The following is a 19104-nucleotide window of genomic DNA, read 5'->3' as shown; positions in this document are numbered from 1 at the left end:
AACTTTTGCAGCTATCTTTGAAGTGCTTGCATGTCCCCCGTAGGAAGATGAGTGGCAATGATGGAGAATACTGGCAACCTCATCTTCAGGAATACACCTTTTGAACATCCCATCAACACACCGTTTGTATAGAAACGGTTCATCCCAAAAATAATACTTCAAGTCAGCAAAGAACTTCTTTTTCTGTTGATAACTCAGATCCGGAGGTAAGACTCCATACACTATGTAGTTGACGAAGTCCGCATACCATGGTGCATCTAATCTTTCTATGGCTAACAATTGATCATCTGGGAAATAGTCATCGATCGGTAGTTCATCCTCCTTTTCATGTGATTCTTGTTTCATCCTCGACAAATGGTCTGTCATCAAATTTTTCGTCCCTTTCTTATCCTTTATCTCTAGGTCAAACTCTTGTAAAAGAAGTATCCATCGAATCAACCTAGGCTTGGCATCTTGCTTGCTCAAAAGATATTTGATGACGGAGTGGTCGGTATAAACGATGACTTTGGACCCCACTAAGTAAGATCTGAACTTGTCAAAGACGAAAACAACTGCTAATAACTCATTTTCAGTGGTAGCATAGTTAACTTGGGCCTCATCAAGAGTGTGACTAGCATAATAAATTGCATGAACTATTTTGTCCTTTCTTTGACCCAACACAACACTAACCGCGTAATCACTTGCATCAGTCATGACTTCAAATGTGAGACTCCAATCCGGCGGTTGCATAATAGGAGCTGTTATCAATGCTTCCTTCAACCTACAAAAAGCATCAAGACATTCATCAGTGAAATCATAGGAAGCATCTTTAAGAAGAAGTTTAGTTAATGGTTTTGCAATTTTTGAAAAGTCTTTGATGAAACGCTGATAGAAACCGACATGTCCCAAGAAACTTCTTACTCCCTCAACCGACGTTGGTGGTGGTAATTTTTCAATGATTTTCACTTTTGCACGATCAACTTTAATTCCTTGCTCAGACACATTGTGTCCTAGAACTATTCCATCCCTTACCATAAAATAACATTTCTCCCAATTTAGGACTAAATTAACTTCTTCGTAACGTTGCAAAACTCGAGACAAGTTAGCTAAACAACCATAAAAAGTAGTCACATACACGGAGAAGTCATCCATAAACACATCCATAATGTCTTCTATAAAATCAGAGAAAATTATCATCATACATCGTTGAAAAGTAGCAAGGGCATTACAAAGACTGAAAGGCATGCGCTTATAAGCAAAGGTCCCGTAGGGACATGTAAAAGTGGTCTTTTCTTGATCACTAGGATGAATAGGAATTTGAAAAAAATCCCAAATAGCCATCTAAGTAACAAAAATAGGAATGCCTAGCCAACCTTTCCAACATCTGGTCTATAAAGGGAAGTGAAAAATGATCTTTTCGGGTTTCCTTGTTTAATTTTCTATAATCAATACAAATCCTCCAACCCGTAACCGTCCTAGTAGGGATAAGTTCGTTATTCATATTCTTAACTACGGTCATACCCCTTTTTTTTAGAACCACATGAACCGGGCTAACCCATTCACTATCTGAAATAGGATAGATTACACCAGCATCTAGTAGCTTAAGCACCTCATTTTTAACCACTTCCTTCATGTTAGGATTTAATCTACGTTGGTGCTCTATAGAGGGTTTATAATCATCTTTCAAGAGAATTCTATGCATGCAAATTGATGGATTGATTCCCTTAATGTCGTTCATGGTGTATCCTATGACCTTGCGATGCATCCTAAGCGTTCTAAGCAACTTATCAGTTTCATTTTCATTTAGACATGCATTCACAATCACAGGATAAGTAGAATCAGGGCCAAGAAATTCATACCTTAAAGACGAAGGGAGGGGTTTTAATTCTACCTTTGGCGCATTATCCTCTTCACAAATAGATCCTTTTGGCTCAAACTTCAGAGTTTCAAACTTTGCATTTCGAAATGGAGCAGTTGATGTTGATTCTAAAGATTGAGCATACGCGACTACCTCAGGGTCTTCATCATTTATTGAACCTTTGCTTACCAAACACTTCTCAAGTGGATCAGCTGAGTAATAGTTTGCAAGTTGCTCATGTGTACACTTGTCAATCACGTCGATCCTGTAACAAACTTTATCAGTTAGGAGGAGTTTTATAGCATTGCTTAAATCAAATTTTACAGTTTCCCCTCCAATATTTAGGGAGAGCCATCCATTTTTAACATCGATTATAGCACCTGCAGTAGCAATGAAGGGTCTTCCTAATATAATTGGAATGTTAGAATCTTTTTCTATTTTCAAAATAACAAAATCAACCGGGATAAAGAACTTACTGACCTGGATAGGTACATCTTCAAGTATACTTATCGGATATTTTACCGATCGATTTGTCAATTGGAGTGATATCGTGGTTAGCTTTAAATCACCTATGCCAAGCTTCTTACAAATAGATATCGGCATCAAACGTACGCTTGCACCTAAATCACACAAAACACGGTTAATAGAGACGTTACCAATAACACAAGGAATAGAAAATGAACCTGGATCCTTAAGCTTAGGAGGCAGCTTATTCTGAATGATAGCACTACACTTCTCAGTAAGGGCCACAGTCTCGTATTCTTCCAACTTCTTTTTGTTAGATAGGATCTCTTTCAAGAACTTAGCATAGGAAGACATTTGAGAAATAGCTTCAGTGAACGGGATATTGATGTGTAATTTTTTCAAAATCTCTAAAATTTTTCAAACTGCTTTTCTAACTTAGCCTTAGCTAACCTTTGTGGAAAGGGTAGAGGAGGCTTGTAAGGAGCGGGAGAGACATATTTCTTAACTTTTTCTTTTTCTTGTGTTTGGGTCTCATTATCCACATATATTATAATTTTACTTTTCTCTTCATGATGACCATCCACCCCATCATTTTCCTTCATCTTAGGTCCCTCATATTGTTTTCCACTCCTAAGGGTTATAGCATTCACATGACCTCTGGGATTCGTCTCAGGTTGTCCAGGTAGCATGCCTGAAGGCCTAGAAGAAGAGCTAGCATTTTACGCCAATTGAGTGATTTGTGTCTCTAACATCTTGTTATGTGTAGCTAGGGAATCCATCTTAGAGGCCAATTATTTTATTACCTCATTCGTTGTTTGTTGTTGCCTAAACTCTTCATTCAATTTTGACTGAGCCGTCACAAACTTTTCCATCATATTTTCCAAATTAGACCTTTGGGGAGGGAGATTAGATTGAGGAGCACGAAAATCAGGTGGACCAAAATTAGATGCAGGCATGGGATTTCCCGGTGGGTTCCTATAAGAAAAATTAGGACGATTCCTCCACCCCAGATTATAAGTGTTGGAGAAAGGATCTCCCTTCTGATTAAAGTTATTAACATAGTTGACATGTTTATTACCAGAAGTATTAAGGGATGAGGGGTTTCCTAATTGACATTCAAGTGCAGAATGACCCACATAACCGCATATCTCACATGCAATTGAAGTAGACGCCACAGAATTAATATTCAAGCTTTCAACCTTTTTAAATAAAGCATCAACTTTAGAAGATATATGATCTAAAGCATCTATGTCATACTTACCACCTTTTGATGTCTGAGCACGCTCGTTCGCCCATTGATAGTGATTCTGAGCCATGTCTTCAATGAGAGTGTATGCCTCGTCTATTGTTTTGTTCATCAAAGCTCCTCCTGTAACAACATCAACAGTCATCCGAGTGTTGTAAGTGAGCCCGTTATAGAAGGTGTGAACAATTAACCACTTCTCCAGTCCATGGTGAGGACACATCCTCAATAATTTCTTGTAGCGTTCCCAAGCATCATAGAATGATTCTCCTTCCTTCTGTACAAAGCTTATGATCTGGTTCCTCATCTGTTCTGTTTTACTTGGAGGAAAATACTTTGTAAGAAACGCCCTGGACAACTGATCCCAAGTGGTGATGGACCCAGCGGACAATGAGTGCAACCAAGCTCTAGTCTTATCCTTTAAAGAGAATGGAAAAAGTCTGAGTCGAATAGCATCATTGGTCACTCCATTAAGCTTCAAAGTGTCGCAATACTCCAAGAAAATCAACAGGTGGAGATTCGGGTCTTCAGTAGCACCTCCTCTAAACTGATTTTGCTGAACCATTGAGAGCAATGAGGGTTTCAGCTCAAAATTATTTGCTTCAACAGTGGGCCTTGTAATACTCGAGTGCGTGCCTTGAGCATTTAGAGCAGCGAAATCCTTAAGAAGCTGATTCTGATCACCCATCGTAGCTTGTTCTGTGTTCCTTTGCTTCCTTATAGACCTTCTTATGTTTGCAAGAGTCACCGATAGTTCAAGATTGTTTTCGTCGTGTAATTCTGTTTGATGCCCTTGCATAAAAGAAAGTGAGAAGCAAAGAGGATTAAAAAAAAAATCTAGTCTAGCTTAATAACGTAAGCACTTAATATTAACACCGTAGTCCCCGGGAACGACGCCAAAAACTTGATAAGCAAAATTTGCAAGCGCACAGACTCGTTGTAGCTATCAAGGTCGATTCCACATGGACTAGGGTTAATTACCAAATCTCACGTTATTCGACTAGCTAAACTAATGAGTAAATTAGAAGAGATTAAAATCAAAAGAAATAAAATAAATAGCTAATCAGGTGGAATTCAATATAATGAAGAGCCTGGATTGGGTTATCACCACAACTTCGATGCTCAATAATGAATTATTTCAGTTCTCGGTGTTGGTTTAAACTAAAAAGGGTGAATTAGCCTAAATTAATCTAAAGCCTCTTTCAAGGTCTAAAGATCGTGCCTAATTAATCTCAATTAACCTATTTTCGTGGAATCAATATTAAATTAAATTCATTAAGCTTCATGCTAATCCAATTCAAATCCCCAAGGAATCTAGTCTACTTTCGTGGTTCGAGCTCCCTGCTTAATTTCTAGAGATCCAATATTAATCTTCACCTTTCAGTCCTTCAATTAATTATTTATGATTGCTAATACGGTGATCAAGCGAATCAACAATAAAACACTAGAAATCAAATTTAAAGATTTAAACTTTCACCAAGAACCTATATCAATTCATCATCAATCACCAAAAAGTTGGGTTCTTTCACAATCATAGATAAGAAATCTACTCACACATGATTGAGATAAGAGAATACATTAAATAATTATGCAAATCAATCATAAGAAGAAATAAATCAAAGAGAGGAAAGAATTAACCCGTCTTTCAATTGAAATCTCCAAAATCAAAACTTGCAATCCAATTTTGTACAAGAAATTAATGTCTTTCTTCAATACTTGAACTCCAAAAAAATTGTTAATTGACGGCTAAGAAAACATAACAAAAGATATCCAAACCCTAAGCCAAAATATCTATTTATATGTCCCTAAAAAATCTGAAAAAAGATAAGGTCCGCGCCATCGGTGTGGCGCGCACCACACCAGCGTGTGGTGGAATCTGTTTTTGCTGATTTTATGCTTGTTTGTTCAGTTTTCGGTATTTTAGCTATAACTTTTACGTCCGACCTCGGAATGAGGTGATTCAAGTTGCATTGGAAACCTGTTGAAGAGATCTACAACTTTTATCTTTTGAGTTTTTCTGAATTCAAATTGCATCATGGTCGAAATTTCAGTTCTTCATACTCGTGCATCCATTTTCTTCACGAACCATGCATTCGAAATCTTGTTGTTGCTTCAAACTCTTGTTCAACTTCCAACGATCATTAAATCTTTCAATCTTGAGCCAATACCTACATATAAGAACACAAACCACAGCAGTATCCTTGATCTAAACACGAAATATGTATTAAACACTCGTAAATCATGCATGAAACACACTAAGATAATGCATATTTTACGTGGTTATCAGGTGGCATCTTATAGAATTGTTTCAGGTTTAGTAAAATCAAAAGATAAACATTGTCTATTTTTCTTTATTTAATTTTGGATGAATTTGGTTTTGGATTGGAGCTGTTGTTCTAAGTTCTTTGTTATGAAGATACAAGAATTGAAGTTTGTCGAATGGAGCTTACTTGGCTCACTTGTTTTAGCTTTTCCTGCTTTTGCATTATGCTTCATAGTATATCTTACTCGAATTCAATATCCCCTGTTCTTTTCTTAGTCGATTCTTTCTGCGTTGTAGCTTCTATTCTGTTGCCTGTTCTTCTTTATTGATTCTGTTTCTTTTTCATAAACAAAGTAAAAGAAGATGCCTCTTACCATTGTTCATTATGAATTATTGATATTTTTTCACTTCATTGCAGACCCTTTTAATGATTTTTACTTTGTAAATTGTAATTGTTGTCTGTCAATTATATATTGTTTTAACACGATCTACTTTTTTGTTGACTCCATTTTGTATTTGGTTAAGTCTCTCATAAACATTACTATTATACCAATCCTCTACTTTTTTTTTGCATCAACTCTCAGTTTTGCTTAAAGTAAATGCCACTTTGGTTTCATAAAGAATGCAGTTCCTATGAGTCTGCATATATGTTCCGTGCGTCTGCCTGTTTGACTCTAATAATGGCTCTCTCGTTTGTTTGTGTTATTTGTATTGTTGGTGGTTTCTGTTGTGGGGGCATAATGATGGTTCAATGTTATGATATTGGTCTGCATAACTCTCAACGCTTCCCATTTATATGCATGACACCGACACTATTTGTTGGTTTATTCCTTTACTTGTTTAAATATTTAGACTTTTCAATGTTATTCTGCTTTCATTGACCATAATTACTGATGACTCTGGAAAACCATAATTGGGATCCATAACAGCATAAGATTATGATGGTTGTTGGATCCATATTGTATTTGCTGCCATCCAATGAAAAAGCAATAATTTCCATTGTGTATTTACAAAACTCATCCCCTTTTGACGCTCATACTTTTTGCATCTTCTATCAGAAAGATAATTCACACATATTTCCATTGTATTTACTTAGTTGATGAATGTATCTTGATGAATTTTTATTGTTCAGGTGAAGGATCGCCATAATGGTAATCTATTAGTGGATGAAGAAGGGCATATTATTCATATTGATTTTGGTTTCATGCTTTCTAACTCTCCTGGTGGTGTAAATTTTGAGAGTGCACCATTCAAGTTGACACGGGAGCTTCTTGAGGTTGGACATATAGTTTTCTGTCAGGCTATTTACAATTTCATCTGAAATGATTCTTGATATTTGCTAGTACTGTTTGCTGCATTGTGCTAGGTAATGGACTCAGATGCTGAGGGAAATCCGAGCGAGTTCTTTGACTATTTCAAGGTATTGTTTAATCTATTTTGATTCTTCTGAATACACTGAAAATTCAAAATTATTTATCTATTGGTTTTTTCAGGTGTTATGTATACAAGGTTTTCTTACTTGCCGGAAGCATGCAGAGCACATAATACTTCTCGTTGAGATGTTGCAGGTTCTGTGAACTCTTCAACATATTACCTTTTCCTTGTGTTATGAGCTTTAAGAGCGTGTTTCTTTTCTTTAATTCTAATTGGGACTCTACTGTCAAATTGTGGCTGTACCTTCCCGTGGCTCAAAACTTCTCAACACAGCAATACCTGCTTGTCATATGTCCTGTTGAGCGCAATGTTATCTGTTATGTTACGTATGTGCACAGGCATGTCTTTTTGTGTGTGTAGGGTTAGGCCACATGCTAAGTCTATAAGATAGATGCAATACTTTCTTTCCACCACATATTCAGCAATGATCCATCATTACTTTATTTTTTTAAAGAGACTGGATACTGACTGCATCCTCTTTTATTATTGTTATTATTGTTATTATTATTTAATTTCAGTCGTATCTGATGCATTGAGCTTTATTAGGTTAACAATCCTGTTGCTTCAATATTTATGGTTGACTTTCTTGTGATTTAAAATTAACAGAAATTATTGCAATCATTCTCAACTGGACTGAGGTTATTTCTGGTTCATATCCTAGTGAAGGCTAATTGGTGCTTTGGGAGAAAGTTTTTAATTAACAAATTCTAATGATAAGAATTAACTTTTTTACAAAGCTGAATATTTGTACAAAATTTAACATCTACAGAATATATCATCTTGCATGCTTTTATTGGAGAAGTGGTATAGGTTATTGATCCATTAGTTTTCGGCCTTGAGGATTTAGGAAGAGACCTGACCTATCCTTTTTGAGTTCACAAGGAAGAATAAGAGAGGGGGAAGAAGCCTTAATGAGTGATGCAATGTGAATACTTTCTTCTTATTCTTGTGTTCAAAGTTCAAACAAGTTCATAAGGATATGCGAGAATTGTTATCGTCGAATCTGGAAACAGTTACTTAAAACTCACAGCATAATTGTGAATCTCGTCCTAACTATTCAGAATTCTCTTTTGCAGAAAGATAGACAGATATTCTGATTTATCAACTTCATATTAATTTCAGGACTCAGGTTTTCCTTGTTTCAAAGGTGGTCCTCGTACTATACAGAACTTGAGAAAGCGATTTCATTTGAGCCTTACAGAAGAGGTATGTTTCCATGCCTTTCTCAATCATCTCTTTGGTTCCATCTTTTTTATGAGAGCAAAGGTTCTAGGTTCTAACCCTATGTCTGGTTATTTCGAACAGCAATGCGTCTCTTTGGTGCTATCCTTGATCAGCAGTAGCTTAGATGCATGGCGAACAAGACAGTATGATTACTACCAACGGGTACTGAATGGGATTTTATGAGGTTGTCTTGTTCTTTCCTGGTTGATTTCCCTCCTGGTCTACATCATTTCCTTTAGAAATATGGAGATCTGATCTGTCGAGGCATTCAAGTCCTGTGGAAGTTTTCTTTGTGTACAGTGGCATTACTGAACCTTGACAAGGTTTCAGTTGGTTCGAGGGAAACTACAGTGCTTGTTATTGATATGAAGAACCGACTAATCCTTATCAGGACTCGATCAAAACTTGAGTCGCCAGCCAGTCTTGAGTGTTCTGCTTCCAAATGGTATGCAGAAGCGTTGTGGATATTATAGGATTAGCATACATGAAGAATTCAACAAACGCACAAATCTTTCATAAAGACTTTGGTGACTGTACAGAAAGAGCATGGGCAGAGATAAAATCAGATACGGAGACATGCAGATACATGGTTTTTCTTGCATCCTATTGTCTGTCAATGAGCACGGAGGCGCTTAGGAAAGCATTTGTACAGTCGATTTTTGGCTGAATGTTTTGGAGTTTAAAGAGTGTAAAGAGTTGCGGATAAGAGCTACTGTTTAGTCCCATATGTGTGCTCTTGTTCATATTTGCCTTGTCGTCATCATTCCTCTACATTTTCACTTTGGTCTTTTTCTTCTTTTTTTAGTGTTTTTGTTTTTTTTTTGGTAGGTAATTGGAAGTTTTCTAGCGTCTGGGTTGATGCTTGGGTTGGCTACAGGGATACCAATGTAAAATATTAACCGATCGTATTTGTTTGTATATGATGTAATCTCAATTGTATTGATGGGTTTTTGAAGTTGTTGCCCATTTGTGATTCTCAATATTTATGCATTTTTTTATGTACGTTTCCATATTTTTTTGGTACTATATATATTGAGTTGGTGCGGGTATTATTTCCAAGTCTTCTGATGATTGTTGTCACTGTGTTGATACGCTTGGGTTGGTTACGGCTTGAGGAAATTGGCTTTCCTTTTCTTTCTCTCTTTTTTTTTGGAAAACCCCAGCTTTACACGGCTCTTGGGTTGTGATTTCAGTTGCTTTCATCTGCTTTCATGTGATAATAATTAATTATTGATTATGGGACCACAGGCAAGAGGACGTGGCGCTAGTTTTATGGATCCCCACAAAGTTTGCAAAGTTTCTCTCCATTCATAAATGTTTGAAGACAAGGACAACGGAAAGAAACTTGTTTGTTTTTTTTTTCTCTCGGTTCAATAATTTTAGAAGAGGACGGTGACGTCATCAAAAAACTTAAATAACGTTAAGCTACCCACCCATAAACTTTGGATAAAAGAGTGATTAATATGCGAAAGAGAGTTTTTAAGTGCAGAGAACTTAGAGAGACGGAGACGCATACCAACACGTGAGATGTGGACAAAAATTGACGAATATTTTCTTTTGACCCTAAAAGGCTGTGGATTAGGATCTTCTCTTTTTGTTTTGTTTTTTTTTTTTCACCTCCTAAAATTTACTCAAGGGCTCTTCACGTGGAGAAGTTTTATCCTAAAAATCTAGGAACATTCCTCTCTAATAAAAAGGTGGTGAAATGTCCTCATTATTATTAGGGAAAATTTGCAAAATAGTTTATTTTTGCTAATTATTTAGCAAAATAGACCGTTTTGCTAAATAATTAGCAAAATAGACCTCTATTTAAAAAAGAGGTCGATTTTGAAAAACAAGACTCAGAAAACATACGAGACTACTAGTCCCGTATGTTTAGAGCCAACTTAATCACGGATTAGTGACTCAGAAAACATACGGGACTAGTAGTCCCGTATGTTTTCTGAGTTCATCTCAATGTTTTGTGAAATTTTCTGAGTTCACTAATCCGTGATTAAAACATACAGGACTAGTAGTCTCGTATATTTTCTGAGCTGTTTTGCAAAATAGACCTCTTTTTGGCCACCTGTTGGCCAAAAAGATGTCTATTTTGCTAATTATTTAGCAAAACGGACTATTTTGCTAAATAATTAGCAAAAACGGACTATTTTGCAAATTTTCCCTTATTATTATTATTATTAGTAAAGGTGGGGGAAAAAAGCAACATATACTCTAAGTATCTTTTTGTCTTCCTATTCTTGTATAGAATCTAAAGGATCCACAAGCGACATTTCAACAACTAGTGAAGCGTAGGCCTTTGATGCCTCACGCTTCATGCCTGCAATTTTAAGAAGACATATACTATTTTAAAATTTGGCATGATTGGGGTAATGACATTAACTTGCCAACGAGAATGAAATAAAAAAAATAAAAAATAAAAATAAAATAGGAGGACCACAAAGAGACCAAGACACTATGCGAGTGAATAGAAATTAGGGGTTTTTATCTTTAGGTCCATTTGTTTACTCCCATTTATCTTTAAACCCAAGTTCTATTATTTGTATTTTTAAGCCCAATTCACTTTTGGTATTTGTCTTTAAACCCAATTACTTGTATTTATACAGAATGAATGTAAAAACCCAAAATACCCCTTTGATTGGCCCAATAAAACCCAGTATCTCTCTCATCTTCCTCATTTCATCTCACAGCCCTAAATTGAAAAAACGAGATCCCCTTTTCGTCGTCGCCCGTCTCCAGCCGCCGACGCCCCGTTCTAGCCGTCGCCCGTCTCCGGCGTCGATGTCCCTGTCCCTCTCTCTCCAGCTCGTGCCTTCCCATTTCCGTCATCTCCATAAATGCGTCCCTCTTCAAAATTCTGATGATCATGTCCTCTTGCTCTTCTGGTAATTTTCCCCCCTCCTGGGTCTTCTTCAAGCCATCGATTCTGCTTTGAAAACCTTTCCTCCCCACCAATTATTTTATTGCTCTGAACAATTATTTAATTAATCGGTCGTGCGCGGTGAACAGATTTGAGAGGGAGCTATTGAGGGGGGCCGGGCTTGGTGAATGGCTCTGACGCGCGCCATTTGATGGTCTGGAGCTCTTGGTCGCTTGGAGCATTGTTCAGGTTATTATTATTATTATTTATTTATTTTCCTTTTTACGGGTGTTGTTCAATTTTGACGTTCAGTTGGTGGTGCTTGCTAATTTTGTCATGTCACATCAATTTCCTCCATTTGTGAAATTATTAGCTGCTATGTTTCGAAATAAAAAGCGCTTTTGGGCACAGGTTCTTATCACGGAGGTGGATATTTGGGATAAGTTGCCTTTTGAAAAGGTGGTTTGCTAATTTTTTGCTGTCTAGATAAAGACCCGCCGCATGCTTAATTAATTTTTCGTTTGGGGTGGGGGGGGGAAGGATTCTTGATATTTGACCCCAAAACTATATATATTCTGGTGTTACTGCTATAAAAAGAGAAAAAAATCGATGAGCACAGCAGGATGTCGGCACCTAATACATATGCTTCGAGCCTTGGTGAATAAAAATGAGGAGAGCACATTTTTCATGCTAATGTAGTGTTCACTCAGATATAGATTATCAACAAGTGAGGAGTCGTTGATTTTAGTGTGGGCAAAATTTCAAACCAATATCTTGTAGTTTCTTAATATTTAGGTTGGTCGATCATATGTTTCTTATATCCATGAGTTAGTGAAGTTAACTGAAAACTTTAACTTTCTGTGATTAATTATCATCTTCGATAGCCACTTGAGGAGGCTGAACTCTCAAATATCACACAATTATACCAGAAACTATGACAACCAATAAATGTAAGCCATTCATTGTTCAGTAAAGAGCAAGGTGGGCATCACTAACTTGAGGGAAACATGTTTTGTGTTCAATTCTGTTTTGATAATAAATATAGATAAGTTTATCCAAACAGAATCCTACTAAATGTTAAAACATTGAACTTAAAATTATTATGTTTTGTTGATCAGAACTTAAAATTATTATGTTTTGTTGATCAGAACTTAAAATTATTATGTTTTGTTGATCAGAACTTAAAATTATTATGTTTTGTTGATCAGAACTTAAAATTATTATGTTTTGTTGATCAGAACTTAAAATTATTATGTTTTGTTGATCAGCGCATGATGACTAATTAAGTACATTTTCAACCATATAAATTACAGGAGGAGCTGATCAAGGAGCTCGATTTGATTCTCGAGAGCTGCAGTAGGTTCTTAGTGGATCATGGTAAATATTTCTTGTATAGGATGTTGCATTCAACTAAACAATATAAATTACATTTTGGATATTTGGATTGTAGTTTGTGGTTTTCTAAACTCTGACAAAAAAATTTCTATTGATGGCTGGTTGTTTAACATTCTAATTTTTTTCAGGGTTAAAAAGGGTCACCAATTGTTTCTTGCTTCACTTGATGGAGTTTGGCCCTTTGAAGCTTACTGATCCTTCGAAGATTGGTGGGCTGTTGAACGGGTTGAAAACTATGAGGATGAATAACCCCTTTTGGCAGTCTTTATGGTGAATCTATGTTTTTTAACATTCCTCAGCTTTTGGCTATGTTTGTGACTGTGAATGTATCTGAAATACGTGTGAGGATGTTTTGTACCATATATGTGAGGATGTTTTGTAACATATCTCAATTTGTGTTGCAAGTGTAACATATATGCGAGGATGTTTTGTAATATGCGAGGATGTTTTGTAACATATAGGCGAGGATGTTAAAATTGGTCATTGTTAAAATTTGTTTGATCTCTCAACTTGTGACTGAATTTAGTGGTGAGTTTGTAGCATATTTCAGCTTGTGATGGTGTTTGTGATTGAAAATGTACCGTGTTAAGTGTAGAGGATGTTTTGTAACATATCTATGTTTGTGATTGAAAGTGTAGCGGGTTATACTGTAAGTGTAGCGGGTTACACTGTAAGTGTAGCGGGTTACACTGTAAGTGTAGCGGGTTATCGTGTAAGTATAGCGGGTTATCCTGTAAGTATAGCGGGTTATCGTGTAAGTGTAGCGGGTTATCCCGTAAGTGTAGCGGGTTACACTGTAAGTGTAGCGGGTTATCGTGTAAGTGTAGCGGGTTATCGTGTAAGTGTAGCGGGTTATCCCGTAAGTGTAGCGGGTTATCTTGAAAGTGTAGCGGGTTATCTTGAAAGTGTAGCGGGTTACACTGTAAGTGTAGCGGGTTATCCTGTAAGTGTAGCGGGTTACACTGTAAGTGCAGCAGGTTATCCTGTAAGTGTAGCGGGTTACACTGTAAGTGTAGCGGGTTATCGTGTAAGTGTAGCGGGTTATCCCGTAAGTGTAGCGGGTTATCCCGTAAGTGTAGCGGGTTACACTGTAAGTGTAGCGGATTATCGTGTAAGTGTAGCGGGTTATCCTGTAAGTGTAGCGGGTTACACTATAAGTGTAGCGGGTTATCCTGTAAGTGTAGCGGGTTACACTGTAAGTGCAGCAGGTTATCCTGTAAGTGTAGCGGGTTACACTGTAAGTGCAGCAGGTTATCCTGTAAGTGTAGCGGGTTACACTGTAAGTGCAGCAGGTTATCCTGTAAGTGTAGCGGGTTACACTGTAAGTGCAGCAGGTTATCCTGTAAGTGTAGCGGGTTACACTGTAAGTGTAGCGGGTTATCGTGTAAGTGTAGCGGGTTATCGTGTAAGTGTAGCGGGTTATCGTGTAAGTGTAGCGGGTTATCGTGTAAGTGTAGCGGGTTATCGTGTAAGTGTAGCGGGTTATCGTGTAAGTGTAGCGGGTTATCTTGAAAGTGTAGCGGGTTACACTGTAAGTGTAGCGGGTTATCCTGTAAGTGTAGCGGGTTACATCGTAAGTGCGACAGGTTATCCTGTAAGTGTAGCGGGTTATTCTGTAAGTGTAGCGGGTTATCCTGTAAGTGTATAACACTCATAAAATTTCACAAAATAGCACTCACAAAATTGCCAAAATTGCACAAAATTCCAGTCTTACAAACTCCAAAATTGCACAAAATTCTACAATAACGAAATTGCACTATCAACACTTTCATTATCTACTTTCAAAAACTTACAATCTAAAACAATATGTTACAAATCAAACTCCAAAATTACACAAATCTTCAAGGAAAACTCCAAAATTTCACAATCTTCAAGACAAGCTCCAGAACCGCCCCAAGCTCCTCCCTGTCCCGTTGACGCCCTCGACCACCGCCGCAATCACCTCGTTGACGCCCAAACCGCTGCCCTCCATCACCCGCCACCCAGGTCCGTCCAAGCCTCGACGCCAAGCTTCCCCAGATCCATGCTCCGCGCCCTAACACCTCTCCCCCACCACACCGAGCACCACCTCCGTTCACCACCTCCCTCAACGCTACCTCCGGCCTCCTCCGCCACCCGCAACGCCGCTCACCCTTGCCTTCTTCCCCGAACCCGACTCACCGCCCACTCCATCTCCTCTGTTCACCTTCCTCAGCCACGCCAAAACAACCCGCCAAGCCCAACGCACCGGCCAGCCCGCGTCTCCCTTGCCCACCACCTCCGCCTCCATCGCTGCCTCCTCAAGCCGCGCCTCCACCGCAAGATCCTCGCCGCCTGCCGCGCCTTCCAGAGGTGGGATCGGAGGAGGAAGACAAAGACTTGAGGAAGAAGGAAAATGAGGAGAGAGAAGGGGGGCTGGTTTAAGTAGGGTATTGAAAGGGGTATTTTGGGGATTTTATCATGTTGGTGTATAAATACAAGTGCTGTATATACTGTATTTTAGAAATTGGGTTTAAAGACAAAAACAAAAAGAAAATTGGGTTTAAGAATACAAAAAATAATGATTGGGTTTATAGATAAAGATAAGTAAACAAATGGGCCTAGAAATAAAAAACCCTTAACCACGCTCGTATACGTGTTGCGTGCTCCTCCCTTCATTAGCACCTAACGCTCACATGTACGCTCACATGTCGTTGATGATTCTTTCAAATTAAAAAAAAGGACCAAGATTGGGACTTTTCGAAGCATGTACTCATGCATGCATGGATGAGGTTGAACTGTAGTTGGATTCTCTTCTCCCTTTCTCTGTCCTCTCTCTTCTGTGGATCATTAAGGGCCTGTTTGGTACGTTTCCATCAAGGGTCTGTTCGTTTGCCTAAAAAAAGAGGGAAATCAAAAAAAATGAAACTTATTTCTAAGAAAAATAGGTTTTTGAATTGTTTGGTTGGCTAAAAAAGAAGGAAATCAAAGAAATGGAGATGAGATGAGATGAGTTGTCACATTATTATTGGATGATGTGAGTGATTTTTTAAGAAAACTAGTTTTGATGTTGTTTGGTTGGCGAAAAAAATAAGGAAATGAATTATAAGAAACCTATTTCCTGTAGTTTGTTGTTTTTTTTTTGTTTGGTTCATTCTTAAAAATAAGAAATGAAATGAGATGAGATGAGTTGTCATTGTATTATTGGGTGGTGTGACCCACACTTAAGAAAAGTGTTTTCACAACTTTTTGGGATGAAACCAAAGAAATAAAATGTTAATGAGATGAGGTGAATTGTTATAATATTTTATTGGATGATATGAGTGATTTGAAATGATGAGAAGAGATGAGTTGAGTGATGTTTAGATGAAAATAATATTTTATTAGATGTGATGGATGAGTGGTTAGATGAAAATAATATTTTATTAGATGATGTGGATGAGTTGTTGGATGAAAATAATATTTTATTAGATGTTGTGGGGGAGTTTTAGGGATGGAAATGGAAGAAATAGTACTTTTTGAGATTTTCACCTTTTCCATTTCCATTTCTTGATTTTTAGGAAATAACCGAACAGACCCTAAAAAAAAGAACAAAAAGAAAGCACAAAACAACTATGAAAACCATTTCAGAACATTTGTATCGTTTTCCATTTCTTGGGTTTGTTTCAACATCTAAAAATCAAGAAATCTGACCCATTTCAGCCGTTTTAGTAGATACAGGTCTCGAAAAGATGAGTGAGACAATATTTTATTACTCATTAAATATATTTCTTACCCATTTCACTCACTTAGGGAAATAAGTTTTTTTACAAATTCTGACGTGAAAGCACATTTCACACATCCATTTCTTTATAATCACCCCAAATGAGTGGGCCCATCGTCCTCCTATAAAGAATAAATTTTGAAAATCGACCCATTTACCAAAAAAATTGTAAATATCAACCCATTTACAATATATTTGTTAAAATCGAACCACGATTTTCAAAATTTGTTCTCCTATAAAAGCCCACCTAGTCTGTCTTCCCCTTTCCATCTAAATCCAACTACCACACGAAGCACGAAGCACGCGGATCGACCAAATTAATAATTTTAGCGGGAACCGAGGAGGAGCCTCGGACGAAGGCGGCGGCGCTCGGCGGCGGCCGGCGATCACAAGTGGATTCCTCCTTCGTCGGGGGCCGTACAATCGGCAGCAGGAAGAAGAGGAGGGGCGGGCCCCACTTCCTCTCTCCTCGCTCAAACGCACGCACGGCTTCCCACACCATCGCGGCCGCCGCGCCCTCCCCTCGCCGTAGGCATCCCCTCCGAACTCACTCTTCCTCGCCGGCGCCGTCGCCGTTCTCCTCCCTCTCTCTCACTCATTTAACGAGATAGCTATTACTTTTGATTTGCTCGGTCCCAAAATTCTCAAAACCCATCTTTCGCTTCTCGTACTAAATAATCACGAGAGGAATGTTGAACTGGTCGAATCAGGTTCCGAACAAGTTGTTCCGCAATATCGAAGAGGATCGGCCGCTGGCGCGGGACTGCGGGCCGCAATTGCCTAGGCAACTGTTGCCTCCCCGGTAAAAAAAAACCGAATTTTTTTTGGTTGCCTTTTTTTTAATGATACTAGCTGGCATGCATGAGATTTAGTATTGCAATACTGTTTGTTCATATAGACAGTTGTAAATGAATCACTACTGTGATGAATTTTTGAAGGCCTCGGATTCGTTTATAGGCGGAGAAAGGAGAAATTTTCTTAAACAAACCCATTCATATTTTTTTTTTCTAAAAATAGACCCCTTGAGTTTTTTTAAAAAATCAACCCATTTTGTGCATAGAATGTTAGAGTTGCTAACCCCGACTATTTAGTGCATAGAATGTTAGAGTTTAGGGATATAATTGGGGGTTTACAACCTCCTAAACAGTCGGGGTTGGCAACCCCGACTATTTAATAGTCGGAACCAGATTAAATAAAATGATTCTATTTTTGTAAATAAAACTCAAAGGGGTTTATTTTTAGAAAAAAATATGAATGGATTTATTTAGAAAATTTCTTCGGCGGAGAAATCATAAGGAAAAAGGTATGGAATAAAGGAGTGAAAATAATTATAATAAGCAAGGATAACATCAAAGAAGTTGGGAGGTTTTCAGCTTCATTTGAAATGTAGGTAAAAAGATAAAAAAGTTACCTGTCTAATTATGTGTAGTATCGCAAATTCTACAATCTGTGGCAGCTGCTTCGCAGGCAGATTATAGGAATTCTGCGGTTTTTTGTTAATAATACTAGGCACTTTTCGGCCCTCTATTGTTATTTATGTTTTTTATTGTGTGGAGTCACAGGTAGTAAGAAAAAAGTTACATAATTATTGCTGAATCTTGGGGGTTTTCCCCTTTTTATTTTATTTTATTTGAAAATTTTGGATGTTTAAAAGTGTTTTTGAGGAGTTTGGATGCTTTGGTAGGAATATTCTTTGGTAGTTTTTGTTTCTTGCTAACTTTACTTGGCTTTTTCGGAATCTGACCTTTTTCTTAAAAAAAAATGGAAATTTTTTAGGAATTTTGATGCCTTAATCTATGAGTTATATACTGGTCCCTCTTTCTGGCTATTGTATGCAGCCTCCAAGCTTCCTCTTTATGCTTTCAAGAGCGGCCAAGGTCCACCAAATTCTGCATCCGCTGAAGAGACTCTCCCAGATGACTTCTTCCTCAACACACTTTTACTTGGGCAGGTAATTCCTTTTAATTTCAGAGAGCAGTGTTTTTCTTCCTTTATTTAATTTTTGTAGAAATAATCTCTGGAAGGAAGATGGCAATATCATCCAGGCCTTTTTAAAAAAAAATCTAGATAGAGTTGCTAAGGATTACGCATATTGCTGGATTTTGATTTTTTTTTTTTGACTCTTTTTTAAATCTTGTTTCTGTCGAGTTTTCAGGGGAGATTTTTTTTATCCATAATAGAACTTTACTTTTTTGGAAATTGGTGGGGAGACGGAGAAAGCATGAAGGGGAAACTAAATATTTCAAAATTGTCTTTCAATTCCATAAGAAGAGGTTTTAGCTTACTTAAAAGCAATACACCAATATATGTCTTGAATTGTGTTACCGTGACTTTCTATCTTCTTCGTTTTCTTTATGAACTATTAACCGAACAAAAATATAGTTCCCTCTAAAATTATATGATCACTTCACCTCTCTTCATAATCTAACTTGCTCATGAGCATTTTGATAAAGTTTCTATCTTTGGAATTTTTTAGTGGGAGGATCGGATTAGCCGAGGACTGTTTCGTTATGATGTAACTGCGTGTGAGACCAAGGTGATCCCTGGTGCTCAAGGCTTCATTGCTCAGCTGAATGAAGGTCGGCACCTCAAGAAGCGACCTACTGAGTTCCGTGTTGATCGGGTTCTCCAACCATTTGACCCCAAAAAGTTCAACTTCACCAAG

At 37.7% G+C, this 19104-nt stretch overlaps 2 protein-coding genes and 1 long non-coding RNA gene across 3 annotated transcripts in view; all 3 read left to right on the top strand.

Annotated features, from left to right (window-relative positions):
• LOC109824189 (phosphatidylinositol 4-kinase beta 1-like) overlaps window positions 1–9474 on the top strand; it is a 28763-nt gene extending 19289 nt beyond the window's left edge. The window contains exons 12-16 of the mRNA XM_020390723.1: window positions 6941–7084; window positions 7175–7228; window positions 7302–7376; window positions 8365–8448; window positions 8548–9474. Coding sequence (XP_020246312.1) covers window positions 6941–7084; window positions 7175–7228; window positions 7302–7376; window positions 8365–8448; window positions 8548–8649 — 459 coding nt within the window. The 3' untranslated portion in view covers window positions 8650–9474. The remainder of the gene's footprint in view (window positions 1–6940; window positions 7085–7174; window positions 7229–7301; window positions 7377–8364; window positions 8449–8547) is intronic.
• LOC109824563 lies at window positions 10979–13343 on the top strand. Its single transcript, XR_002242679.1, has 4 exons — window positions 10979–11348; window positions 11473–11572; window positions 12637–12700; window positions 12847–13343. It is a non-coding gene; the product is annotated as an uncharacterized LOC109824563 (long non-coding RNA).
• Window positions 15460–19104, top strand: part of LOC109824188 (GDP-L-galactose phosphorylase 2-like) — a 5325-nt gene continuing 1680 nt past the window's right edge. The window contains 4 exon segments of the mRNA XM_020390721.1: window positions 15460–15476; window positions 17150–17241; window positions 18278–18390; window positions 18916–19104. The exon segment at window positions 18916–19104 is cut by the window's right edge and continues 16 nt beyond it. Coding sequence (XP_020246310.1) covers window positions 15460–15476; window positions 17150–17241; window positions 18278–18390; window positions 18916–19104 — 411 coding nt within the window.

The sequence above is a fragment of the Asparagus officinalis genome, chromosome 9 (assembly GCF_001876935.1).
Source record: "Asparagus officinalis chromosome 9, Aspof.V1, whole genome shotgun sequence".
Taxonomy (NCBI): Eukaryota; Viridiplantae; Streptophyta; class Magnoliopsida; order Asparagales; family Asparagaceae; genus Asparagus; species Asparagus officinalis.
This window is presented reverse-complemented; position numbering and strand designations above follow the sequence as displayed.